Below are 27,985 nucleotides of genomic sequence, written 5' to 3'. Positions count from 1 at the left end.
CATGAGTCGACAGACAGCACTTGGCATCTCCAAAGGGCAGTTCTTGCTGTGGGATTTCTGTATCTTCCGTGGAAGAACAGACATCTCCTCTGCCTGTAAACTACAGTGGTGCAGACCATCTCTGCTTTTCTGGACTCAATCTCCAGTCCCTGGGTTTTCAAATTATCCCTTGAGCATCCCTGCACTTGCAGCCCAACTTCTCTGCTGTGACATGTTCCTGTGGGAATGAAAGAGCAGTCACCAAGCTCATTTCACCTTTTATTCCTAGAGCACTTAGAGAACAATTATACTAATTCTAATAATGACTAAATTTATACTACTCCAGAGGGGGAAGCACAAGGCATTTAATTTCAAAGCCGTTTGACAAGAACGTTTTGATGTGTGTATTTTCAGAAGTACAACACAAGTTTCCAAAGCACCTAATGGGGAGAGAAGTGTTTATATTCATAGTCTCAGGTTTTTGGTTTTCAAGAAGCTGAAGACTGTTCAGTTCTGCTGGGCATGACCCATCAAATAAGTTTAAACCACAGATTTACAGGGCTTACTACTTCTTATTTCTTAATGACCTGTTTCTGGTCATTAGTTATCAAGAGCTGTTTGCATGGAAAAAAGTATATTTCTGCTGTGGGAGGTGTTAGTTCTTAGTATCGTGAAGCAGCACAGTTAACTGCATTTTAGAGTTAGTCTTTACTTCTCAATGAGAATGGAAAAAGCCGTGGTTCTTGGTCTGCACGGCAGCGCTGATTAAGATACATTGAACCAGAAACTGAAATACTACATATGCTTTCCTGTTTTCCTACATGTTTGACAGTAAACATTTAGTGCTAGAAATAAATGCATTTGGAATTTAGTATTTTTGACATGCCGTGGAGAGAATAATGTCGAACTGTGGCAATTTGTCACTTCTTATATGAAGGCGTAGAAGAACGTGTTAGAATTCAGTAGCTAGCACGTAAGGAGAAGGCCGTTATTTTAATATTGATAGTCACCACTAACAGACTCGAATAATGATTCTGCTGGATACAGTATTTCATATATCCAAGGACATGGATCTAAAAGAGAAAATAAGCTCCTGGTATTAATCTAAACCTTGACCTGCTCTTACGCTTCCCACATGGTGCTTCATGTGTACTTAGTCGTGGTGATTCATTCAGCTTTTCTTGTGCGGAGGTTTGGTGATGAGTCAGGAAAGGGCAAGTTTTCTGCTTCGAGGCTGTCACCTTTGCTTGAACTTTGCTATTTACTTAGGGCTTTTTTGTTGTTTCAGTTCAGCTTGGTAGCAGTGATTGCTGCAGTCAGCTATGACGGACATGTGGGCATAGCTCAGGTGAAAACAAAAGCTTTGGCTTTCAAATATTAGAGGCAAACACATACTGAGTTTTCCATGCTGATTTCTAAGTAATAGAGAAGTGCTTCAGTATTTGTATTAGCAAAAAAACTCAACCAGCCAACCAACCAACCAAAAAACGCCCCCCAAAAAACACAACAAAAAAGATGTTCTAGAAGTAGTGAGATGCAGAACACTATTTTTCCTTGGCTTTAATTTCCTGGTTTTGGAGGAGGTGATGCAACCCCCAAAACACAAACATTTTGAGTTAAGTCTGAGTTTCATATGTGCTTGGGCTTTGGTGGTTATGAAGAGAGATGACAGTGAGAAAAATCTCGTGCAAATTAAGTAGTAAGGAGTTTCCTTTTGTCTTAAGAAGATGAAAATTAACTTAGATGTGTAGCTCATCTTATTAAGTGCAGTGGAACTGAGATGATGTTTGCTGAACTACTCTTTGGAGATTTACATAATGGATGAGATACAGGAGCTCCAGGCGGCATGACAGTGGAGTTTATTTTATCGCAGAATGTAAAACAAGTGAATTGCCTTAATAATCTCTGCAGAAAGCAAGGATAATCTTTTTTTATATGCAGAAAGAGAGCCAGAGAGTTCATAATATCCTGGCTATTTGTGCACAAGGAGCCAAACCTTTCTTTTGAATAATCTGGTTCCCTTTAACTGTCATACTGTCTTTTTCAGGACTTTCAGAGCTCTTCAGGAATGGCAAGCAACGTGCATCTCTCTGTGAAAGTATGACTTTTATGCAGTAAAAATATACTATCTTCTGATAATTCATGGCTTGATAAAAGAGGCTCATAAGAGGCTGGGTAATTATCCTAACTGCTACATATTTAAATATATGGAAAGCATTTATAAACCAAGCTCACCTGCTATTTATTTCCATAGTGGTAATAATAGTAATTTCAGAAGTTTTAGAACCTTCATAATTTCAAAGTGGGTGTTTGCTGGAAAGAAGTTTTAATATTAACACTAAGAGGTTTCAGGCTTTAATTTACTCAAAACCAGTGCACCCAGTTTAGTAGGAGTGGGTGGTTTTTTCTGCCTCATCTGATGTTATCTTTTCAGCATGGAAAACGGACAAACAATGGAAAAGTAGAATAGTTAAATGTAGATGGTAATAACAACACCTAACTCCTATTGTGTGCTTCTCCACTGTGTGTTTGGCTTCAAGGAGGAGTTTGGCTATTACTTTACTCTGAATATAAATATGCCATTACTCTTTGATCTGTAGCAACAGTTTGTTATGATCAAGGCTACTTACCACTTTTGCCTGAAGGAAAAGATTTACTGTTGGGCATAGCAGGTTTCCAAAAGAGTGAATGATGACCTTAGTTTCAGGTTTCCGTGAGCTATGTGCAGCTTAAGAATCCTTTTGTATTAACCTGATGTCAATTGCTACTTCTTTTAGAAAAGTCTGGCCAAGTAATTCATCATACAGTGGTGCACAGAAACATAGGCATTTATTTGCCTAATATGAAACCGGGTTATTGGAAGAAAGAGGTAATTAAAAGAATGTAGCATTCCATGAGCAGGGTTAGTTTTTGCTTTTGCTCATGAAAAAAAATTAAAATATTTCCAGTGACTTCAGTAGTGATGGACAATATCTAGTCAGTCTGCTAAATATGCTCTCTTCCACTCTTAATTCTAGGATGCAGGCTGGGCTTAGCTCTACCTAATTTACTCTGTTTATCAGTTGATGTACAAAGTTAGATACTTCTTTTTACCAGTTTATTTTTCTGTCTGGGTTTCTAGTAAACCAGTTATTTTTGCCTGGTCGTAAGTCAATGGCAGTAACAGTTACTGCAGTATGCAAGGGAGGACACCAAAGGAGTAACCTGCTTGCTTATATTTGCTGGGGTCGGGCTGCATTGCGGCCTGGTGGGATCAGAGACTGAGGAATGTTTTCTGAGGACAAACAGTTGTTTTCATCAGAAAGTGTTTTAAAACGCTGAAATTCTTCCACCGCAGTGGCTCAGAACTCTCCCATGTGGGAATCTTTAGAGTAAATAAATAAAAGATCACACCAGGCAAACATGATTTAAAGTGTCTGTAACTGTTCCCCAAACAGTGCTAAAATCCTAAATAAGATATGAGCAAGGCAAGCGAGGGGAAAAGTTCACTTCAACTTCCAGACTTTCTAATGCACTATGTAGTGACGTAGCACCAGACCCCACGGATGCAGAAGAAGATGCTGAAGAGTTGTGCTGTCCAAAGGAGCCCCTGAGTTAGGACAGTCCCTCATACCCTGCTTCTCCACAGCTTACCCTACTTTGGGATGTGCGTGCATTTGTCTTGGAGAGAAGTTCTTCATTTCTGATGCGAGCATAAGTGACCTCAAAGTGTTTGCCTATGTGCATATCTAGTAAGTCAGAAAAAAAAAGGTGCTTTTCCGTGTGTTGTTGAGATAACGTTGCGTTTGCAAAGGAATATAAGTGCTGGCTAGCATGGCAGTGGTTGTTTTGTTGAACTGTTGTTCATTTAATTGAAAATCCTGAAGCTTTCAGTTGGAAAATTTTACAAGTTATAGAAATATTAAAGGGAGAAAAGAGCAAGGCATCTACTGCTTGCTGTGTTGGCGCAGCACCGACGTGTCTGCCTCCTTCACTTCTTTCTGAGATGGCAGCTTGAGAATCCTTGTTACAATTAAGCTGATGATCCCATATTCCTGCTAGTGAGGAGTGAAGCTGGGCATTTCCACCTTATATCAGCTTGGAAGATTGGAGCCCTGGGGGATGTTCCAGGTCCCATGTTCCAGCCAGCCAACATTTTACCCTGCATGGTCTCTTGTAACCTTTTTGTAGGCCATTCAACGTGATGAGCACCTGAAGAACCTAACTAGTGTGCACCTTGCAAAACTTCCACAAAAATCATCCAATCCAGGCATAAACTGTTACATTTGACTCTAGAACAGTTGTATCATGGCTAATGATGGTAAAAATGTAAAGGATTATTTGGCAATCTATTTTAAAAGGCATGTGTTGCCTGAGTAGGGTTCTACAGGGCTTGGTAATTAGAGTCATAACAGTGTTAACAGTGATCTCTTGAATTTGTCTAGTAGTTCCTCACAGTTGGTCAGCGGTATGACTTCTCTTTTTTTCTTCCCAATTTTAATGTATTCAGGTTAATAATTCATTTTGTGTTTTGGAGTAATAAACAATCCATTGATCTTATTGAATATTCTTTCAGATTGAAAATAAATTCAGAGCTCTGCTGGTTTTCAGGCAAATGGCCTCTCACAGAGAGTTGTCATTACTTCAAAACCAAACCAAACCAAAAAACCCCACATGAATGTTTGAGACTATTTTTAATTTGGGAATAAATGATGATAGACTTTCACAGTTTTCACTTGAGTGGATAATTTATTATTCCTGGCATCAAACAGGTGATAAAATTAGTGCCTTTTTTCCTATAATACTTGGAATGCGGAGTTTATTCGTGTTTTCGGATGATATAAAGTAAACCTCCACATACATAAGGCATACACATGCACACAAAAGTCAGATGGAGGCTCTGTGTTGATTATACTGAGCCAGGGGATAGATATCTGGAGAAATGGCACCAACAATGACATAGCCTGAGTGCATTTTATCACAAAACATGAGTTGGGTACCTGACACAGATTATTTAAGATGAAGTCCTGTGAGGAGTGACTGTTAAAAAAAGGTATATTTTCCTGAAAGAATTCTTGGACTCCCTTTTATTTCATATGTGAACTGGTCACTTGGCATGAGCTTTCAATGGGAAAAGCGTTATTGTGGATCATCTACACTAATTGAGGGAATTACTGCCCAGATTTGTGTCCAGCATCATTCAGTGTCTGAAAAAAGCTGCTCTTGAAACCCACTGTGACTGTGATTTTAGTAGTTAGAATATTTTAGTAATGTTCATTGAATTTCAGCATCCAGGATGATGATAGAGGCAGTTTGTCACTTTATTAATGTTAGTGGTCCAGATCTCTTTAGAAAGATGCAGTACACATAACACTCTATGCCTGTGCAGAAATTGTTGCTTAAAAATGAGCAGCTTAACCCATCCAGTTCTTGTGGTGCAAAGTAAATCTAATAGAAGCATTTTATTCTATGTGAGGCATAGCTCGTGTGGACAGGAAATCGTTTTCATCATTTTACACAGTGTAACTAAGCCACGTGTTGGGAATAAATATGTGATTTATACAGACACAATTTCTTATTATGTCCTAATGAGAAACATTAAATATATTAATATGACTTGGGGCTTGACACGCACTATAAAGGCTATGGATGATGCCAAACAGCCAATTATCTCAGTGCATTATTTCTTGAAAGCCTTGACATGGGTAAGGTCACTATACACTTTTAATGGGAGCTTGATGCTAGGTTATAAAAAGATAAAACAAATAACAATACTTTGTTAGATCTTCCTGCTGCGCAATGTATAATCAGGTGCGGTGACTTAAACAACACTAATGAGGATTTAAAGACCCTACAGGGGCACGTTTAGCAGTCACACACAGCTCTGTCAAACGCTTTTGCATAGGGCACCTCTGATGCAAGGTAGAGTTCAACAGCAGGTAGGAATGTATCGTTTTATTCCGTAGCTTGGTGTAATATTTCTGTACATTTTAGTGAGAATAACAATGATTTGGGATATTCTGGTGCTCTGCCAGGCACTATTATTTGGCCGTGATTTCTACCGTTCATTAAATCAGCCAGGAATAGTGGTTCACGTGAACAGAATGTATTGCCGCATCTTCAGCGATCGAGTAATGATGGAGGGAAACAAAGGAAGAGGGCTCTAAAGGTGTTGTTTGAAGTCCATGCTAAGCTACAAGTGGTGTGTGCTGACTGTCTCATTTACCTCTGGAATAAATCCCAGGGAGTGAAATGCCGCAGAAGAATATGACAGTGGCCCACCTAGCTTAAGGTCCCTTTCTGGCAGTGATCCATACCAGGTACTCAGCAGAAGGATGTCAATTAATTCCTGAGTGTGAGTCTTGAGACTGGAATCCCGTGGTTTAGAGATGGTCTAACTTTCATGTTTTTGGCACGTATTATACTTAAAGAAAAGGCATAGAAAACAGCCATGTTTATATTCCTGTCAGAGCAAAGGACCATCTACCTTGTATGCCTCCTCTAACAACAGTCAATAACAGATGGATGCGTAGGGAAAGGATGTAGCAAGGTTGTGTGCGAGCGATGGTATTGCCCTGGTACATCTTCCAAGTTTGCAAAAAATCTAGGGCACAAATACTTCCACAGCCAGAGGCTATATCTGTATTTTTGTGCTTGTTAGCTCTTGAGAAACAAATCTGTAGAAAAGTCCAATTCTTTTTGAACCAGTTTCCAGGTCATCAGACAAATGGACTTGTCTGGAGACCAGCCTTCTCTTAAGTGGAGAAGACATCACTTCCAGTGCCAAACCCATAGATTCCAATACAAAAAGGCAGCATATAGGAGGTGGGAGCAAAGGCAGGAAGACAGGCTGCAGAAGGTGAACACAGAAATACCGAGCAGGAGCACAGGGATGGTGTCAGGAAAGCCAAAGCTCAACTGGGGTTCAGACTTGCACGAAGTATCAAAGACAACAAAAGCTTCTATCACTGCCTTGGCAGTAAAAGGCTGGACAAGGAAAATGTGTGTCTGTGGCTGAATGGGGCAGGTGATTTATTGACGGTGAGCACGGGTAAGGCTGAGGGACTCACAGACTTACAGACAAGGTTCAGGAAGCAGAACCACCAGTCATGAATGAACGAGGATCAAATCCCAGACAAGCCCATGGGAGCCACCTCCTTGCATGCACAGATGTTGGGACAGCTGGCTGATGTCCTTGCAGCACCCTTCTCTACTGTGCTTGAAAGGTGCTGGAAACCATGGGAGATCCCTGATGACTAGAAGACAGCAAATGGTGCACTCTTCTTCAGATAAATCCAAAAGAGGGTGATCTGGGGCACTACAGACCACCAGTCAGCCTCCCTTTGGTCCATAGAAAAAAAAAAAATCATAGAGTGGGTCCTCTGGGAACAGACTTCTGGGCACCGTGAAGGAGGAGAAGGTGACTGTGAACTGTCAGCATGCATGCCTGACCCACGTGGTTGCCATCTGCAGTGTAAAGTGGCTTGAATAGTAGGTGAGGGGAGAAAAGTGAACGCTGTTCACCTCAGCTTCTGCAAGGCTTTCAATCAGTGTCTCCAACAATGTTCTTGTGTTTGAGCTACACTTATTGTAGCCTGGTTGGTGCACAAAGTCTGGCAGGTGTGTGGGCTCGGGGCATCTTGGTGAGTTTGTAGCCACGTGTGGTGGGAGAAGGAGAGACAATGCATTGAAAACAAAGAGAGATTCAGGCTGGGTGTCAGGAAAACCATTTTTTACCCCCCCAGGAAGGCTGTCTCCCAACTAAACAGGTTGCCCAGAGAAGTTGTGCCATCTCTATCCTCGAGGTCCTTAAGACCTGACTGGACGTAACCCTGAGTCAACGTGGTCTGACCTCTTAGCTGCACCTGCTTTGAGGAGGAGGATGGACTGGAGACCTCCTGAGGTACCTTCCCACCTGAATTATCCTGGGATCCTAAGAAAAAAAACATTGGCTAGAGCATTCATTGTTCCCTGAATTTTTCCAGGGTTATGTGGTGTTTCTTGCTGTAAAATGATATGTTATAAACAAATTACTCATTTTTCTTTCCCCTAGACACATACTCATACATTTCATTTATAATTGTAAATTTCATATATTTGCTCAGTTTGATTTGCTGTATATAGCAAATTTGATATCTCTGAATTTTATAGACACTATAATGAAAGTTGAAACCATCTGTTAATGTAGTGCTATATGTGCTAGTCATATATCTCTTTTCCTGATGTTTTTCTGTCATATTTATGGCTATACTCATAGTTAGTTAAAATACGCTTTACTATTGAAGTTATGCTTATTTTAATTATTGGCAGCAATTTTGTTCATGTGCACTACACTTGTTTTTCTAATGTGCTTGAGGAATTGCAGCTTCTCAGAATCTGTGGAAAATGTGTGTTGGCGACATTTGAAACTTGTTAATTAGAAATTCTTAACACTTAATTAGAGTTGCCTTTAAAGTGGACTCTAGTTCCACAATAATTTATTGCTTGTAGAATCTAATTTGACAGTTTTGTACATAAGCATTTTGGTCATCCTGTCTTAGGTACCTCATGTGAGCAATCAGGTATTGGCTTCTATCTCAAAGTTGATGTGGGCACTCTGGGAGCAGTATGTTAGTTTAGACATTTTTTCTGCATATTTAGTGGATAGTTACAAACTCCTATTTGTGGATAGAGGTGCTTTATCATTCACTCACTAAGTGAACAGAACTCAGAGTTCTCCCTTTTTCTGAAATGTACCGAGTGCTACTCGCCAGCTTTAATATTAATATTTTCTCGGGAGTTTGCACTGGAGCCTGTGGGGAATGGGAAACCTCAAACTGATGTTAAATAGAACAGAGACCAGGTTGCGACATGATGTTAAACATTTGCAGTTTTGGAGTTTCATCAGAGCACACACCCTTTCTTTTGAAATGTCAGAGTAAGCAGTTTGTTTGCTCCATGGCGAGAAGTGTATAAAGCCCCTAAGGTGCTGTGCAGAAGGGGCAGGGAAAGGTGATGGAGTAATGTTTAGCTTCTGGCAAACAGTCTGACTTCTTCTTCTCAGCGTGAAATCATTCAGCTTTATTTAATTATCTCTTTGTGATTTTGGCATGTGCATGAATCGAACGCTCTTTACAGGTAGATTTGCAAACATGGGCACTGGCAGGGCTACTCTGGTAGAGCTGCTGGGGTGAAGGTTGTGGTTCCAGCTCTTCTGAGCAGCTGCAGCAGCGCCATTGAAAGAACATTTTTGGTTTCATCACTTATTGCCTATTGCATCTGTGAGTCTGGATGTGAACCGTGGCAGATGGTTTTTGAGGTCCTGTGAGAACCGGCTCTGCTCCTTGCAGGTGCGTCCTACCATATCTGGTGTTGAAGGGTGCAGCTGCTCACAAGCATCTTCTCCTTGTCCTCTTAAGGCTGTAGTAAATTTGCTCAGTCCCTGTGTCTGCCAGCGCAACAAGCTGAGCTGGAAAAAAGCAACTGACATCTGGGAACAACGTGTTCTCTTATGGGTGTCGCATACTGCTCTGTCTTCAGTAGTATATTTAAAAAGTTATTAAAATTGCTTGTGAACAAATTAAGACTGAAATAAAAATAAAGCTTTACTGAATTTCCTGAATTTTAACATTTATATTTTTAACCTAAAATGGGAAAGCTGGCTTATACTGGTTTTCTTTTAGTTCAGCCGTATCCATTTGAGCCTTCAGGTAAGTAAGAAACATCTCTGCTGCCTAAGAGCAATATCAGCTGTTGAACATTTCTGTGGCCCGGCTGTTAGGAGGAAGCTAGGCATGTTTAATGTCAGCATTACCTTTTATTGCTCTTACTCAGAAGATGCATTTTGCAGTGTCTGTGATTTACAAGAAGTCAGTTTCTGATGATGACAATCGGTTTATCGCTATATTTTACCCTAGAGGGGGGACACAGAACCCAGAGGAGCAATGGTTGTGCCCCTGATTGAAGGGTTGGGGATGATCCTCTGGCCGATTGTGCTCCAGCAGGATGTACGGTGGTGTCAGTGGCATGTTTGCTTTCTTTGAAACCCAGGATGGAAAGGGCCAGTATAATTTAGAGAGGAAGTGATGAAGTCCAGGCCCACAGAAGCTCTTGTGCAGTTGTTTGACCTCTGCATATGGGACTTTGTGGTGACAGAGCTGAAGGTGCCATCACCTTGTGGTGATGGTCTGTTTCATCTGCAGGGAGTGCAGAGCCAAACAGACCCTATGAGGGTCTATGCCCTATGAGGACAGGCTGAGAGAGTTGGGGTTGTTCAGCCTGGAGAAGAGAAGGCTTTGGAGAGACATTACTATGGCCTTTAAGTACCTAAAAGGAGCTGATAAGAAAGATGGGGGCAGACTTTTTATCAGGGCCTGTTATGACAGGACAAGGGGTAATGGTTTTAACGAAAGGAGGGGAGATTCAGGCTAGACATGAGGAAGAAATTTTTTACAGTGAGGGTGGTGAAACACTGGCCCAGGTTGCCCAGAGAGGTGGTAGATGCCCCATCCCTTGAGACATTCAAGGCCTGGCTGGACAGGGCTCTGGGCAACCTGATCTAGTTGCAGATGTCCCTGCTCATTGCAGGGGAGTTGGACTAGATGACCTTTGAAGGTCCCTTCCAACCCAGACTATTGTATGAGTTTACAATTCTATGACCCCATATACTGTATCACGTCTCCTTGGAAAAGAACAGCTATGTTAGGCCATTTGGCTTGCCATGTGGCATCTCAGACAAAAATTTTGGACTAAACTGTGGCTGCTGCTACATGCTAAACGCTCCCTTTATTCTCCAGCATGCAGGACCCATGTTGTATTTGTCTTCAGGGAAGCAGACTTTGCACATTGACAGGTGGGGGGAAAATGTGCCAACCAGCTCCCCATGATTTTAGCAGCTCATATTCCTACCAGATTAGGTAAGGGCAGAATTCAGAGTGAAATTTTGGTCACTGTGTGTTGGCTGGTAAGCTCCTGGGCAGTGCTTTTCAGTGCTTATTTGCTCTGCAAATGCAAAATAGTCACAATTTAGAAAATAGCAGATGCAGGAAAATTTTGTCATATGGCAGAATTATTCCCCTGACACTCTGTTGATGTCTTATACTCCTCCTAGCATTAGAAGTTACTTAAAAACATGTTGTGACCTGAGACTGACTTTTTGATTATATAAACTTTGATTTTGGTTTTTTGTAAGGGCAAAAGACAGGGGACCTCTTTGAATGAAAACCTGACCTGAAACTCTTCTCACTAGCTGTTGATGTATTTTATTTTTCTCAAGTTTGATAGTTAAGGTAAGAACTCACCCAATAGTAAAGGTAACCTTTATGTAGTATATGCTTCAGTAAATTTGATCAATATAATATTTGTAGGACTATGAAAATTCTTTTATATTTCCCATTCCTTTTTTGGGGGGTGGGGAAGGGCAGATAGTGGTGTTTGTTCTTAATTTTAAGACTCATATTCTTCAAACTCTTCTCCAGGCTGGACGACAGTTGACATAAGACAGCAGAAAACTACCTTGGAAATTGAGTAGTAGTTTTTTAAAACTATTTGATTCATAACTGGTCAAACAAAAGTGTCAATCTAGGTCAATGACTAGGGGATTTTGAGAAAAAGTAATGAATTTTCACTTGATGGCAGTCTTCACTACTTGTCTGTGCTTTACAAGCCCAAAGGAATCTATCAGGAGTTTACTTTACTATTATGCATTATGAAGTGTTATGAAAAGTTTTTTTATTTTTAATTCTGGTGGAAAGATCAGTGCAGTATGTGTCTCTCCTGAATGATGGCTCTTTTTCAGTCTGTTTTTTTTGGGGGGTGGGGGTGGTTTGTTAAGCTGGACTTCATAAGATAAAGAAAATCTGCAAATGCTTAATGAATCTATTGGTGTTCACAAAAATCTTACCAAATATTCTGCGAGTGTTCTATTAGAAGGAAAACAATGAAGCCATTACTGTTGGTAGAAATTAAATATATGCTCTGGTTTAATTAATGTTACTTGTAATGTTGCATCTGAATTATATACTACAGGACTGATGAGTAATTCTTTGTGGAGACAGATGAAAGTGGCAGGAGAGCAGAGCTGATGTGAAGGGATTTTAAGCAGTCTAAGCTGACAGTGTTGCCTGCTGAGTCTGACAAATAGCAAATTGGCCTCTGGTTGCCGATGTGCTTGACGCTCCTCTGTCACCTGGAAGCTGACCGCATCTCTTTGGTTCTGTTTATATTTGCTAAAACAAAATTAAACCCAAACAAACCAAAAAGGCTTTAGAAGTGAAACATGAGATCTTGGTTCTCTTCGCTGAATATTGTCTGGACTTGAACTTCTTCCCTGGAGACAGATTTGTAAAAAAAATACATAGAAAATTAAAACATAGCTACATCATTAGGGACTTCGCTACTTAACAGCATTTGGAAACCTGCTGTCTGCAAAATTAGTATATTTTGTTTTCTAAGGGATCTAAGTACCAGAAAAGCAATTCAAGAAGCTTGTGTTGCATGTGTATTGGTACCAGTGAGGTACAGCTGGACATGATCTGGTACATCAGATGAGGATCTCAGCAGGACAACAGGAGCTGAAGACCAACCATTGCACATGCTTCTCTGGCATCAACAACATCGAGTCACAGCTGCTGGTGAGGTCGGGGCTGTGCCTGGCATGTGCAGTTGTAATAAGAGACCGCACTCACTGGCCTTCCTGGAAAGCTTAGAGCTTTGGGGACAGACTTTTTAGCAGGGTCTGTTAGGACAGGACAAGGGGTAATGGTTTTAAACTAAAGGAGGGGAGATGCAGGCTAGACCTGAGGAAGACACTTTTTACAATAAAGCTGGTGAAACAATGATTGCCCAGAGAGGTGGTAGATGCCCCATCCCTGGAGATGTTCCAGGCCAGGCTGGACGGGGCTCTGAGCCCCCTGATCTAGTTGAAGATGTCCCTGCTCATTGCAGGGAGTTGGACTAGATGGCCTTTGAAGGTCCCTTCCAACCCAAACTATTCTGTCATTCTATGATGCCTTTGTGATCACTGGATGCCATGCAGATGCATGTCCATGATATCTATACCTAGACTGCCCTCCTCCCATGGCCTCCTGTGACACAAGGTAATAGATGGAATTTCATGAACTGCATTTGGGACCACCCTGAGCTCTGATCAGGGCTAATAAGCAGACCAGAGAGAGGTATGTAGAACAGCAAGAGATAACCATGTTGCTAACTTTAATTATTATGTGCTGAGCTGCTGTCCTAGCATATTTCTACAAGTCCATTTCTGTGGTGTTTTAAACTTTTGTGTTTCAGATAAGACATAAAACACAGTTTGTATTGTTTACATAGCCTTCTGCAAACTCTGTGTTCTCACTAAAGGGATTTCCTTTTGAGTTGGAATGAACTTAAGTCAACCCTACCCAGTTTCACGTGAAAACAGTACGACATTTAAGGCTTCACTTTGTCTTTTTTCTTAAGAAATTGTTTTGATTTTTCTTGAAGCATCAATAAATACAAATGATCATTTTATTTTCTGGTGAATTTGACTGGAAGTTCAAGTTCAGAGTAAAGTGCAGAACTACCAGAGTCTGCTTTCATTAGGAACATTTCACACAGCTATATAGACATAATTACATGTGATGAAGATCTTATGGCAAGACATGGGCTGTTAACCCCGATTCTCTGGCAGAACTCCCAGTTGAGTGATTATCTTCTAGCCACATAAATTTACTTTTATTTTCTATCAGATGGTTGTTTCCTTCACTTTTTGGAATGAACTGCTCTTATATGTACTGTGGCAGTATTAACTGATATGCTTCACCCTAGAGATAACGCTTAACTGACTAACAAATCTCATTGTATGCTATATAAAGGACTGAAGGTCTTCAGGAGGCCAAAGTAGTAGGCAATTGTGTAATTCTTTCCTGTGAGAATTTAGAAGACATTCTCCTATCTCTGGAGATAGTTATGTTTGAGAAGAGATGGTAATGTTTGATTCGTCTGTTATCCCTTGAAACAAAGAGGGGGAAAAAACCATTTTCAAACTTTGGAAATCTTACCTAGTCATATTCTTAAAAGGATTTGTTGTATTTTCAAAAGCTTCGCCCTGAGTGGATTGCTTCAGATTTTTAGCCCTGAGGTATTATGCTGTCTGTTCCTCTGACTGATGAATAACTTCTCCGTAGTAATGTAAGTAATGAGAATATAATACATTAAGGTATTCATGTTCAGAAAAATCAACAAGGTAATCTTATTGCTAGAGCATGTAAGTGATGCAGGCCACTTTGTGTTTAGTTCAGTGAAGTTTTTAAGATACCAATATAAAAAAACGAACCTTTAAAAATTGACATATTTCACTTTTTGTGTTTCTTAGCTATCAAGACTATTATTTTCACAAAAATTACTCAGAATCTTGGAACTATAAAATGAGAATATAATTAATTTAGAAATTACTGCATGTACAGAAAAGTGTAAAATGACAAGAAGATGAAGCAAGGCAAAGCTGTAAGTCATGGCTTTGAGATAGAAAGGCTGCGTAAGGGCTGTCTCAGCTCTTAGCTGTTCAAAAGTACTCTCCTTAAACCTGAAACCTTTTATGGAATTATAATGGTGAATTTGAGACTGTTTTTCCCCCAGCTGATGCTTTGTTTCTGGGAAAAAAAAAAAAAAAGCGTGTCATGTTAGAAGCTGAGTTTGTACAGAAAAGTAAGGGAAGAGTTGGAATGAAGGAATGAAGTTGGGCCTGGGAAGAAGGGAGCGGGGTGGGGTGTGTTTTGGGTTTTGTCTTTGTTTCTCACCATCCAACTCTATTTTAATCAGCAATAAATTAGTTTTCCCCCAATCGAGTCTGTTTTGCTTCTGATGGTGGCTCATAAGTGATCTCCCAGTTTTTATCTTGACCCATGAGCTTTTCCATCTTATTTTCTTCCCCATCCTGTTGAGGAGGAGGAGTATGAGAGCGGCTGTGTGGGCAGCTGGCCAAGGTCAAACTACCTGAGTTAGGAAGCACTGAATTGTCAGCTGAGCATTTTTGGTGTCTCATGGAAAAGTTCAGAAGCATCAGTGGCTTTGTCTTGTCAACATGCAGCTCTTCGTTACTAAGTAAGCCTGTCAACTTTGTTAGTGACAGCAGTAACTAGCATCATGAGTCTTGCTTCTGTACATCTCTTGTGTTAGTGAGATGAACAAGAGAAGGAGACTGTCTTCCACAGGAATGTAAATGTTGATCAGTGCAGGAAATGTGAGATGTGGGTTCTGGGGGCTCCGATGCCTCAGCTCACAGCTTTCTTCCTGGGGAAGCGTGGGGTTGTTCTTGTCACTGTCTGGCCAAGTTTGGGAGAGCATCATTTCATTTCTGATGCTTTAGTACTGAGCAGCTGGATGTGAAAATCTTGGACAATGGGAGAGACAACTGTGGTATGGGATAGGGATGTGCAGTTTCTGTCATCTTGTGCTTAGAAGAAATTATGGAGGGGGGTTATGAGTATCTTTAATGGTGTCTCAGGACAGGACGTTGGCTGTGGCATCAGCTCCCCTGTTGTTGTTAAAAGTTTGCAGCGTGATTCTTAGATGTATGGCTTAGCCAAATTAAAAACTTGGCTATAAAACCACAGCCTTTCTCATGGGCGGAGCCAAATTTCATAATAGTGTGATTCATAATTAAATAAGCACTACAGAATGCTGTGAGGTTTTGTACCAGGATAAGATAGGAGGTTGTTTTTTTCTCTTCCTTTACAGTATCCAAATATAATTAGATTAAACTTGCTACCAAAAGTCATCTGCATGAAGAAAATTCCAGTTGTAGCAGTGCTGTACTGATAATGGAGGCCTTTTAGGAGGGGGGAGATTCTTTTTACTAGACTGATTGCCATAGTTTCTCAGAAGAGGAGCTTGTAACCCTGAAACCTTATCTGTCTTCTCCACCAACTGCTTTAATAGCAGTTGCCCATATGGACCCAGGTATGATTTGTGTTTTTAATTAATCTTTCAAGGGAATAAATGTCCAAAAGTGATTAGTGAAAGACTCCAATGGATGGCACCGAGACAGAGAGGTTGATCTCTTTTAGCATGAGTTAGTTTATTGATCCAGGAGAACAGATGTTTTAGTAAGGTTATGTAGTGTTTGGCTTGATTATATGCCCAGTGTAGGACACACATCTGCTATGTGTTTTACCTAGGTGGGTGACTGGAGTCCACCAGGTGGGTTAGGGTGGGAGGTAGGGGAATAGAGAAGGAAGGGCTGTCACACGAATTCAGGTCACCTTCAGCTGGGCAATGCTGGGAGCTCGAAGTTACCTGCCACAGCCGATGAAGGGAGTTGAGCGAGCCAGGAGGGAACTGCGGCCTGAAAAACACATTAACTCAATCCATCATATCAGGAATCTCTGCTGGTGGGTCTCCTGAGGGTCATCAGTTAACGCGGGGCAGTGGAGCAGCCTGGCCTCGCTCAGGTGTGGATGCTCCATCTGCCTGGCCGACTGGAGAGGCTCCTGGGGGAACTCGATTCACACTGCCAGCCCCCGTGGGGATGAGTCAAGCCCCTTTGCCTTAGATGACTGCCCACCGTATGCAAACCTCGGCAATTATGTCCCATTTGCTGGATGGCTTTGAACACACTGTAGTGCAAATGCTGGTTATTGCAGGAGAGCACAGTGTGGAAAAATAGGATTTCTGGGTGAATACTGGGCTAAACATGTCATCCATATGTATAGCATGCAGACTGGATCTACTCAGCTACTGCTAGTCAGTGGCCCCCCCAGGATGTGTCACACAGTGTCCTTCCGGTTACAAACACAGAGGAGATCAAATAGTTTGGAAAGAATCTACTTCTGTGATTATTACTGCTCTGAATTATAAGTGACCCAGCAGCCAGATCTATTCACTGCATGTACTCTTCAGACCAGCGCTCAAAAGGCAGAGCGTTGCTTTTAAGAAATATGATTTTAGAGAACAAAAAGGGAAGCGAGTACTATGAAAATTTAGTTAAATGTAAATGTGTTAAATGGTACATGAACTAGTCAGGTTTTCATGATTTATCAGTTTTAAACTTCAAAGGCTCTGGTTAGCTTGCATTTTTAAAACTAATGAGTTTATCGCAGCCAGTGGGGAAAAATGGTTCAAGTATATCAGCTGTAAATTGGTACAAAGCACTAAAAGGGACATTAGCCTCTAATCAGATTCTAACAGTTCATTAAACCTGCCGTTCCTCGGTGGCACTTTGTCTTCCCCCCTCCTCCTGCGCAAGCCAGCCTTGTCCCTTCGTTCAGGCGGGTAAGACCTCCTCGGGGACGTGCAGCAATATCAGCTCATCCTTCTTTGTCTACAAGCTGAACAGCCTAAGGGATGCTTGGCGATGGTATATTCCTGATCTTGCTGTAAAACTCAACCGTGCCGTGTATAAATCAAGAAGGGAGAAGCACCTCTCTGCTTGCAGAACAGGCACTGGGGGGAGAGGCAGGGATTACAGAATCACAGAATGTTAGGGATTGGAAGGGACCTCGAAAGATCATCTAGTCCAATCCCCCTGCCAGAGCCGGATTACCTAAATGAGGTTACACAGGAATGTGTCCAGGCAGGTTTTTAATGTCTCCAGAGAAGGAGACTCCACAGCCCCCCTGGACAGCCTGTTCCAGTTTTCTGTCACCCTCACTGAGAAGAAGTTTCCTCTCATATTTAAGTGGAACCTCTTGTGTTCCTGCTTGTACCCATTGCCCCTTGTCCTATCATTGGCTGTCACTGAGAAGAGCCTGACTCCGTCCTCGTGACACTCACCGTTTACATATTTATAAACATTAATGATGTCATCCCTCAGTCTCCTCTTCTCCAAGCTAAAGAGACCCAGCTCCCTCAGCCTTTCCTCATACGGGAGATGCTCCACTCTCTTCATTATCTTTGTTGCCCTACACTGGACTCTCTCCAGCAGTTCCCTGTCCTTCTTGAACTGAGGGGCCCAGAACTGGACACAATATTCCAGATGTGGTCTCACCAGGGCAGAATAGAGGGAAAGGAGAACCTCTCTGGACCAACTAACCACCCCCCTTGTAATACACCCCAGGATGCCATTGGCCTTCCTGGCCACAAGGGCACAGTGCTGGCTCATGGTCATCCTGTTGTCCACCAGGACCCCCAGGTCCCTTTCCCCTACACTGCTCTCTAATAGGTCATTCTCCAACTTACACTGGAACCTGGGGTTGTTCCTGCCCAGGCTGGCTCCTTTTCTTGCTCCACCTCAAACCACGTCCCAACCCCTGGAGCTCAGTGACGTCTGGGGTCCGATTCTGATCAGTAAACAGTACACCGCCCTTGCTGGGAAGAGGGACGTGAAGCCTGGAATGGTTTCAGCCAGCTGTTTTGTGCTGTCAGAGTCCCTCCTGCTCTGTCCCCACTTCGAACACTGAATAAAGACTAAGGTGCACAAATAAATTGCTGAGAAGACATATACAGTAGATACACAGCGGTAGCATAGCATGGACCAGGGTGTCTCAACAGGTTACTCGTCTTTATTCACACGCGTTAATGTGGAAGCATTCTGCTCAAAATTACTTGTTTGATCTGAAAATTTGTAATTTAAGCATTTAGAGCTTTTTATGAACTACCTGAATCTACTTTGAATCTACTTTTTAAGGAAAAAAATAGAGATTGCATTTGCGGTTTTGTTTGCTTATCTGCTTTAACATCAAATTCTTGCCTGCCCTGTAATATCAAACATCAGCTGTGTGTACAGTAACACAGGGGGTTCAAAGTGAGAGTGATGGGGATTTTAAGGAGGTCATTTGCTCTGCCTTTGGCATGGCCTTGGAGCATGGGTGTATCAGTTGCCTTTTTAGCTTAATTTATTTGAATTGCAACAAAATAAAGGAGTATACAAAAATCAGCAGTAGCTGTAATACTAAAATCCTTGAAAATGAGGGATGAGGTGCATTAGTTGGAAAAAATAAAATGCTTGAAGTAGTTTAAGGTTTTAAAACATATTTTGGAAGCTCCATTAGGGCAGATCATTTTTCTTAAAATTTGCCTGAAGCAACTATGATAAGAAACAGGGTTATGAGTATATTCCTTGTGAATAACAGCACCACACAGCACTGAACAGATCTGCTGCCTGTAAAACACAGGGAAAGCATTTTTTCCATTACAGTGCTGTTATTGAGGACTGTGAGGGAATGGTTAGAGCAGAGGTGAGTTTCGAATGTTGCCTTCCAGACGCGGCTGTAGATAAGTTGGTGGTTGTCAATGAGCCACTTATAAGTGATCCATGCTCTAGTTTTGCTATTTTAAAAACAGCTGCGGCGTCTTTGTATTTCTGTACCCGCTGACCAAGGTGTCTGGATTCGTAAGGTCAGATTCTATCTTGAGGGATAAAATGTCTTTTATTCTATCCGTGTAGTCCAAAGTAACCGGCAGCTGAAGGGGCTGGCTTTCCAACACCAGCCTTGCGCCTTGGCTGGAATAGAAAATTGACTTGGATTGAGGTCGTGTTGGAACTGAAGGCACAAGAGGTTGTTTCGCGTGTCTCCATCCCCCAGCAGCGGGAATGAGACGTTCATAGCAAGGATATTGATTCAGGGAAGCACAGTTCTGCAAATCTCTCTTCAGGTTGAAGCTCTCGGCATATACTGCCCATTACTACAAGGACATTTCATGTTTTTAACATGCTTTTTTATTTCTTTTGTGTCAGGGGTGAGTACCTGGAGGTTTTTATTGACCAATGCTGATAACTTTACAGGATAATGAATGATATGAAGTCTGTGCAGTTGTGTGTTAATTTACGGGGGAGGTGTGTGTGTACAGGCCTTCACTATAACTGCTCTGAATTCAAGCGTATGCTTTCTATAGGTAATACAGAAGTACAGATGTTTTGATTGAAATCAAATATGCCTAAGTATACTGCCAAAAATTTGAAGCTATTTGACATCACTGCTTTCCTTTCCAGTTCTAAAGCAAAGTATTTATATATGTGCACCTGTGTGTTTAATTTAAAATTAAAAAACAGTAATTGGAGATAATTTTTCCCTTGTTGCTTACAAAGATTTAGTTTGCTTTTAAGGATAACTGAAAGTATAACTTACTGTTTTAAGAGAAGTAGCTGTTTAACTTGGTAGCTACGACTTGAAGTTGATATTACGTCTTCATTAACTTCATTTCCACTAGAAGAAACTTCTACAGTATTATAGAACTAAATTAGTGAATGAAAGCAAGTGTTTCTCATAATATTTTTCTTATTGACCTTGTCCTTTTTTTGCCTTAGGACATCAACGCCTTTGAGAACAGAATGTTAATGCTTGATGGGATGCCGGCAGTCAGAGTCAAAACAGAGCTGCTGGAATCCGAGCAAGGGGTAAGCAGAGGTTTCTGTGCGGCCTCACTGCAGCACGCTGGTGGCCCTTCCCAAGCTTCACTGTGGTTTGCTGTCCCTCCTGTTCTATTGGCATTTTCTTTTTTACTTTTTTCTTCATTTCTACTGGTTTTGGAGCCTATTTTCTTGGGAGATGTACTAGTGAGCGTTTAGTCTCATCTGCTGGAAGCACGAAGCAAAACTCTGCGGAAGACTCATTGGAATTATCTGGGATAGCTGAGATGCTGAGATAGTTGGTGTGACTTTGCGATTATAAAAGAAGGTGCAGTTTAAAAAACCAGGAAAGAATAATGGTTTATGGTAAAAAAAGCCCGTGCTTGTTCTATTCCATTTCCTGTTTGTGCAAAACTGCTTACTTTCTGATGGAATACACTTGTTTATCATTATGATAAGAGGGCTAGAAGCTTCGGGTGGTTAAAGCTGCTGTCGGGTCAACTGCTGAATACAGGACAGAGATCATGAGCAGGATTTTGAATTTTTTGCAGAACAAGTGTTTGGCATTGGAGAAGTAGATTTTAGGAAAATGGAAGACTGCATTTTTGGGTACAAATATTTTCTTACATATGTGGTAATAATCACATCAGGGATTGCAGATTACTATGAGGGCATCTGTAGTTAATGGATTTTGTGTTACCATGAATCTTTATTTCCCTGTGTGTATCTTCTGTTATCCCAAAGAATCCAAGCTGCCTCACTGCTTGGAAAACAGATGCCTTCAACGAGCAGAGAGCATAATAGAAGCAGCAATGCTGTTGCCGTGTTGGGATGGTTTTTGCCTCCTTCTGTTAATTGACTTTTTTTCTTCCTGCTATTTTCTAAATTATTTAATCGAGAATTTAAATGATATGGAAGAGAGGGAATTAACTTTCAGGATGATTTAATTCAAGAGACTTGCAAGGAGATATCAGAATGTTTTTGAGGGTTTAAGTTTGAGAGGGAAAAAAAACTTGACATTTAATTGAGTTCTTGCTCATCTCTTTGCCTTCTTGAGAGCAAGCACCCTCAGAAAATATTCCAATATTCCATAGTTGGAGGTAACATGAAAGCTGGACTATTGTTATGACCCATAATGATGAAAATACAGATCCATTAGAGGTAATTTTTTATACCTTGTGGATGCTTTGTATTATGTCTTTGTATGTCATATAAACCATTCTCTATATTATTCAGAAGACGTGTTTTATTGGTATTTGCCTTTGTCTAGTTTAAAATAAATTCTATGCATGATGCATATTACTGGGTCCTTTACGAAGAACACTTCTTTAGCGATATGTGATTTGATTCTGGAAAACGTATTTGGTGTCTTAGGAACTGGGAGGAAATGAACAATTTATATAGTTTTTTAATTTCCTTAGGTGCTTTTTTAATGACATTTTACAGACTTCTGTGTAAGCCGAAAATGATGTCATCTCTTTTCCAGTGACTGAGCCATTGGACAAAGATCTCGTCTTGATTTGGGATTTTATACCCTTTGGTACTAATTAAGTGGTGTCTGGTCAAGAGTCTCTGGCACCTTTACGACTCTTCATTAGGGAACAATCAGTAAATACAAAATGAATTCTCCAGTTCACTAACGGAGGAGCTAGCCATTAGGATGGCATTTTTCCAGCAAACAGCTTAAACTCCAAAGAGAAAGGTGGTTGAAACAGATGTTTTAGCATGTGCTTCAGAGACTGCTTTGAATATGTAGATGTTGGTAGATATAACAGGGACAAAGGTTTGAAGGATGTGATTACCGAAGACAGCACATGGAGCTGTTTGGGAAGATGAATATCATAACTGGGAAGAATAGAGTGAGAACTCAAGTGTGATCCAAGTACTATGAATTTGAAATTGCGATGTTTGTTTGTATTATTATGATGCCTAAAGTCCCTAGCGTTGCACCTCCATTGCAACATATGGGTATGCAGGGAGATATGATTTCTGCTTGGAAAATTTGTAAACTCATACGGCATTTTGAGTCCTCTGAAGGTAGCTGCCAGAGCCTCCTCACTTAAAATGCTGAACACCAAACAAGACCAGGCAAATTCTTCCAAAACCTGTAGAAAGACAGCTGAGTTTTGTGCTGTTCCTGCTTGGTATCTGCTATTTGGTCTGTGTTTACTGCAAAGGCAAAAGTGAGACATGGTTTAAGGGTTATGAAAAGAAAGTTTCCTCTGTGTTTAGAGGATCCTGAAGGCTTTGTCAGTTGTGGAAGAATGAAACCACCAGAGTCTGGAGCACTGGTGGCCCTTGACCCCGGGTGGTGAGTGCTGGGCGATCAGACCAGAGCACTGAGCTGCCATGCCTCGCTAATGAGGCTTTGGAGGAGCTGGGATAACATCTGATCTTTTGTCTGAGAAGGGCTACAGGACCACTTTGAATTGTCTCACGTTTTAGTCCGAACGTATATTTCAAATAAACATCTTACTGATTTTAAAACTGATCGTGGTGAAGAGCCTCTCACAGCTATACTAGGAGTTACCTGTCATGAAAGCATGCACCTGATTTTTAATCTGAATTTATCTAGCGTAAGTTTCCAGCCCTGTCCAATGACAGCAGGCTTATGAGGAAACTTCCCTTCATGGTGCTGTGTGATGGTTTCATTTAGCCCTTTGGGGGCCAGGTGGTACAACGGGTGGTGAAGCAAGAGGAGTTGCTCCCCAGGTTGCTGTTGTGGTGCCGAATGCCACCACATGTGATAGCTAAGCAGCCCCATCTTGGTGGATCCTCTGTGTTACTGCTGATGGATGTTTACAAGGCTATTGCTGCAAAGCTTTATTGAAATTAAGTTAATTGTGTGTTCCAAGATGTGTGCCTACATCTTTTCGGGCTACTGAATTCTTCCCTGCAGGACACATGAATGCGTCAGCCAGAAAAGGTGTTTCCTCAGTAGCTGTGCCTTGATTAGCTGTTGCTTGTGATGCGTGACCTCCAAGGTGGGATTCTCAGAAAAGACCTTTGCGTGGGGAACATGGATATTGTTTCGCTTCCCCACTGTCCTGACTTATCAAGTGTTGGCCTGATGTGAAAGCAACTGTTAGAGGTGAGTCTGGTTGCTCCCTGGGCAGCTGGAAGGACAGCAAACTGGCACAGGGGTCAAATCCTGCTTGTGTGCTGGTGTGCCCCGTGGCCTTCGTGTTCCCATGGCATCCTTTGTGTTACATGGTGTAGGTGAGGCAAAGATGTGGAGATTTTCTCAGTAGTTGCTTGGTGCTAGCACTGAATTACTAGCAAAGAGCAGGAGCCGAAAGGTATCTCTGTGATTCTGAGTTTGGCTCAAAGGCCACAAGAACCACAGAATCATAGAATACCGGGTTAGAAGGGACCTCTGGGATTATCTGCAAAAGTACAGTCTAGCTGAGATGGCCCAGCACCCTGCCTAGCCAAATCTTAAAACTGTCCAGTGTTGTGGAATCCACCACTTCCCTGGGGAGTTATTCCAATGGCTGATTGTTCTCATAGTGTAACATTTCCCTTGTACCCATTACCCCTGCTCTTTCCCATGTGACTCCCTGTAAAAAGGGAGTCTCCATCTTCGTTGTAGTCACCCTTTAATACTGTAACACGGTGATGAGGTCTCCTCTAAGCCTTCTTTTCTCAAGGCTGAACAAGGCCTGTTCTTTCCGCTTTTCCTCATGTGGCGGCTTCCCAGTCCTTTGATCACCTTTATGGCCCTTCTCCGGACCCTCTCCAGCTTGTACAGCAGGGACCAAAACTGAACACAGTATTACAGGTGTGACCTTACAAGCAGGATAATGAGGATAATGATTCAGTCTTTGCTGGTGATGCCCTTATTGATGCAGCCCAGCATCTCTGTGACCTTCTTTGCCACAGCAACACATTGGTCACTCATATTGAGGTTGTTGTGCGCCAGGACCCTCAGGTCCCTTTTCACAGAGCTGCTCCCAGCTGGAGATGGGCTAAATACCTACATCCTTGCTTCAAATGGGAATTGTCGTAGTGTTATGTATACAATGCTGGTGTGGTGGATTACTTTAGCAGATGGCATTACTATGTTGTCATGTCCGTTTTTACTCCAGGGTTTTAATTTATTTTGTAATTTGAGGAGTTTAATGATTAAACAGTATGTGTTTATTCTGGTACTTTATTAAAAGCCTTTTTTTTTTTAAATTCATGTGTCTCTCTACAGTTTGTAAACGAGTTACCCACCGACCTATTGGCTCAAGCAGTAGAAAATACCACTGCTTAGTAACCTCAGTAGAATGAACAGAGAGAGACCACTGCGGTAACTTGACAACATAGGAATAACAAGCTCAGAAAGAAGTAACTTTCCTCTTCCCTTTGCATCTACTCCACCAAAACAGAAACACAATAGGAAAAAAAAAATACAAACAGCACCAGATTTTAACCCTAAGTTGGTTCTTCACTTATCTTTTGTGACATATGTCTGGTAAAATAGGCACCACCTGGCCGCATGCATTTAATTCATCAGAAACTCATATTCTGGGTAACCTGGTCTTCGCCTGGTGTTGTCTCTTAACTACGTGTGGTAGTAGTAGTAGAAGTCACTCACGATGTAGATGAGCACCAGGGCAGAGTAAATATTGTGCAGAGATGAACATTTTCTGCTGTGTTTGGATACCAAGTCAGGCAATCAATCCATTGTATTCCCATGTTGCTTTTGGTTTTCCTGTTGGAGTCCTCGGTATTTTTGCAGGAGAGGTTAAGTGGAACATAAGGTTCTTTTCTACCATCTGTGCATGACCTCCATGGTCTTTAACTTTCTTGTTAGGACATGTTGCCCATGCACCAGTTCCTTCCAGCCTGTGGTAATGCAGTAAAGACAAACCTGGGTTTAAAAGACATCAAATTCAAGCTAGGTGGTTGTGGGAGAATGGGGTATAGGCACCCTTAACGGAGATATGCCTTATGAGATACAGGTTACTGGGCAAATTTGGAGCAAAGAAATATTTACAAGGGAAATGGATTTTCTTGTGGCTTTGGAAAAAGTTAAAACAGTTCTGCTTTGTTTTATCATCACCAATTTAGAGTAGTTTAATGATTTTTAGAAGGCCATCATCATTAACAAGAACAGATGCTTATTTTTTCCAGTGAACTACTGTCCTTAATTTCTCACAGGAGATTTAATGCAGACTATTGTCTGAGGTTTCAAGAAGACACAGAGCTGCTTTAATGACTTTATCACAAATGAAAAAAAGACATTACATAAAAGATATCGCATTGCCCTTTAACAAGGCTTCGTTATTATCTCCCCTACTGTGGAACAGGAGCTGGCATTGCTAATAAATTGGTAGAATTACTTTAGAATTGTGAATTTGCTTATCATATAATATCCTCCAATGACCTACAGCTTTACATCTTTTTGTCTGCAGTAAAAATCTTTGTGTCAGTAACTAGCTTCAGAGAAGGATTTAAAGAAGTCCTTCTCCATGTAGGTGTACTTCAGTAGGAAAAAAAAGTATTCGTTCTTTGGCTGTGCCAAAAGCTATTTTGAAAAGTAATATTCACCACTGTAGAACTGTACAGAGGCTGGATTAATTTAAATGGTAATATAGACTGGGCGGTGGATTTGTTAGCTAATGAGTACTTTTAAGAAGTTAGGATTGGGTAGTGCTGGGTGACTTCAGTGCGAGGTCTGAAAGTCTTGCTGGTCACGGTGGGATGTGGTCTGATTTCTGAAAGCCAGTAAATATGTCTGACTTAAACACATGAAGTTACACTTTATGAAGTTTTTACAGAGTCAGGATACAAGCTTTTTGTTAAAATGAGGTATGAATGTGAAACTTATGTCCCACAATTAATCTTCAGTTATGGAGAATAAGGAACCTCTAATTTTCATCAGTGTTTTTGTTTCCAGATTGGCAGTCTCATCCATTCCTGTGCCTGTATTTTGTCCCCTGAAATAATAATTTGAAGATTATGTATTTGATTCTGAATTCACCTCCTAATTCTGCTTGATCTGTCTCCATTCCCATGCCTTATGATGCCGAATTATGAAAAGAATTACTAAAATGAGAAAACCCTTTAACAAGCTAATATTGTTCTCTTTGTCTTTCGATTCCAACCAAATTATCTTGTCGTCTCATGTCTGAAGAATGTCATCCGTGCTGATGTTACTATATATATAAACATGTTCTACCTCGGCCTGGGTAACAGTGATAGAAATATGCTTTATTTTCAGAGATTTCCAAAAATATCTGTTGAAATTCAGTTGAGAATGGTCTCAATAGCACAGCTTGCTCCTAGACTATATGGGGAACTGTTTTATGTTGATTCATTTAGCTTATGTAAATTGTTTGTATTGTAAGAAGGAGTACTTGTAGTGTTTGCTGTTTCAATTTATGAATCTCTGCTTCGCTCAGTTTTTCTGAATTACTTGATGTTTATCACGACTGATTTGGGAATACAAACAGAATATGGACAATGCACATGTGTTGATCTCTTCTGCAAAGAAACTAGCCCTTTGTACTTTCTGTTAGCCTATCTTGCCATAGATGATACTTACGGAGTGTTATTGAGGTGTTAAAACACAATTGATACAATTCATGGTTGCTTTACAGTGCCATAAATATATGACATTCTTTAGAAAGAGATTGTCAAAGTTTAAAGCAAGGCAACAATAAACTGTGGTGGATGCTCTCTGTTACCCCTTTGCCGTCCCCCCCGCCCTCTCCTTAGATAGGAAAAAGTGCTAAGACTGATAAGGAGGAAGGAAGAGAGGCTTAGACTTGCAAGACTGGAAAAAGTTTTAAAGGCTTTACTAATGCTATTAATAAATAGAGAAAATATACAAAATATACAAAACCAGTCTTGAATGCCCGATATGGAGCTGGCATCACAGAGCTGGGAGCTGGCATGGCTCCAGCAGCTGCAGGGGAGGCACACAGAAGTCATGGGTGGGACTTCACAGCAAACTGGAAACTGCATTCAGGGTGGCAGGGTCTCATGCCTTGGATCACAGGCACGGGTGGCAGGGTCCTCCTTAGATGCTGGCCATGGTTGAAGAGAATGAGATCCACATGATCTCCATCTTATATAGTGTGTATGACGTGGATGGGATGGAATACTCGGTTGATTTTAGTTACCTGTTCTGTCCACCCCTCCTTGCAAACACGCCCCTTTCATTTACAGGATGTGTGGAATTTTACCAGTCTTCTTGGCTGTCATAGCAATAAATCTAAACATGGGACTTCTTCTGCATTCCATTGGTTGCTCTTACCAGTTTCAGAGCACAATGTTCAACAAACATGTAGCTAAATTCAGGAAAGTGCAGTTATGAAGAAGAACTTAGCTGAAAGGAAAACTCACTAAAAGAGAACTGGTCTTGTTTTTAACAAAACCAGGACAGAGATCAAGATGTGATCCCAAAGACCAGTGAGGACATAATCTACAGGACATGGCGCAATGCCACGTGAGACGTACCTAAGGAGATAAAGCTTCAGCAGTGCTTGGGGAATGCGCTTGCAACACAGAAGGGTGCAAAATATCCCAGAAGGGTGCACCAGAGGTGTATCAGTTAGATTAATTAAGCCAAGTGAAGCACCACAAGCTGGGTGCTGTTTCATGTTGAGTGGAAGCTCTCATGAAGAATACAGGGTAGCCATCTCCTACAGCTTTGCTCTCAGCCTGGCATTCCTGCTGGATCCATTGCCAGTGACTGAACAAGGGAGAGTTGGGTCAACCGATCATTGATTTAAGAAAGCCCAACCCGACAGGGGAAAAGGGAATGGCTGTGTACATCCTGCAGTTGTG

General features: G+C 41.3%; 1 protein-coding gene across 8 annotated transcripts in view; it reads left to right on the top strand.

The window, feature by feature from the left end:
* The window catches only part of KLF12 (KLF transcription factor 12), a 254,973-nt gene that overhangs the window by 77,615 nt on the left and 149,373 nt on the right, over nucleotides 1-27,985 (top strand). For all 8 annotated transcript variants that reach the window (XM_065055600.1, XM_065055571.1, XM_065055564.1 and 5 more), the window contains one exon: nucleotides 20,162-20,251. In XM_065055600.1, coding sequence (XP_064911672.1) covers nucleotides 20,186-20,251 — 66 coding nt within the window. In that variant the 5' untranslated portion in view covers nucleotides 20,162-20,185. The remainder of the gene's footprint in view (nucleotides 1-20,161; nucleotides 20,252-27,985) is intronic.

Source organism: Columba livia, chromosome 1, assembly GCF_036013475.1.
Source record: "Columba livia isolate bColLiv1 breed racing homer chromosome 1, bColLiv1.pat.W.v2, whole genome shotgun sequence".
In the NCBI taxonomy this organism is placed as follows: Eukaryota; Metazoa; Chordata; class Aves; order Columbiformes; family Columbidae; genus Columba; species Columba livia.
The sequence above is the reverse complement of the archived record's forward strand: the minus strand, read 5'-3'. Positions and strand labels throughout refer to the sequence as shown.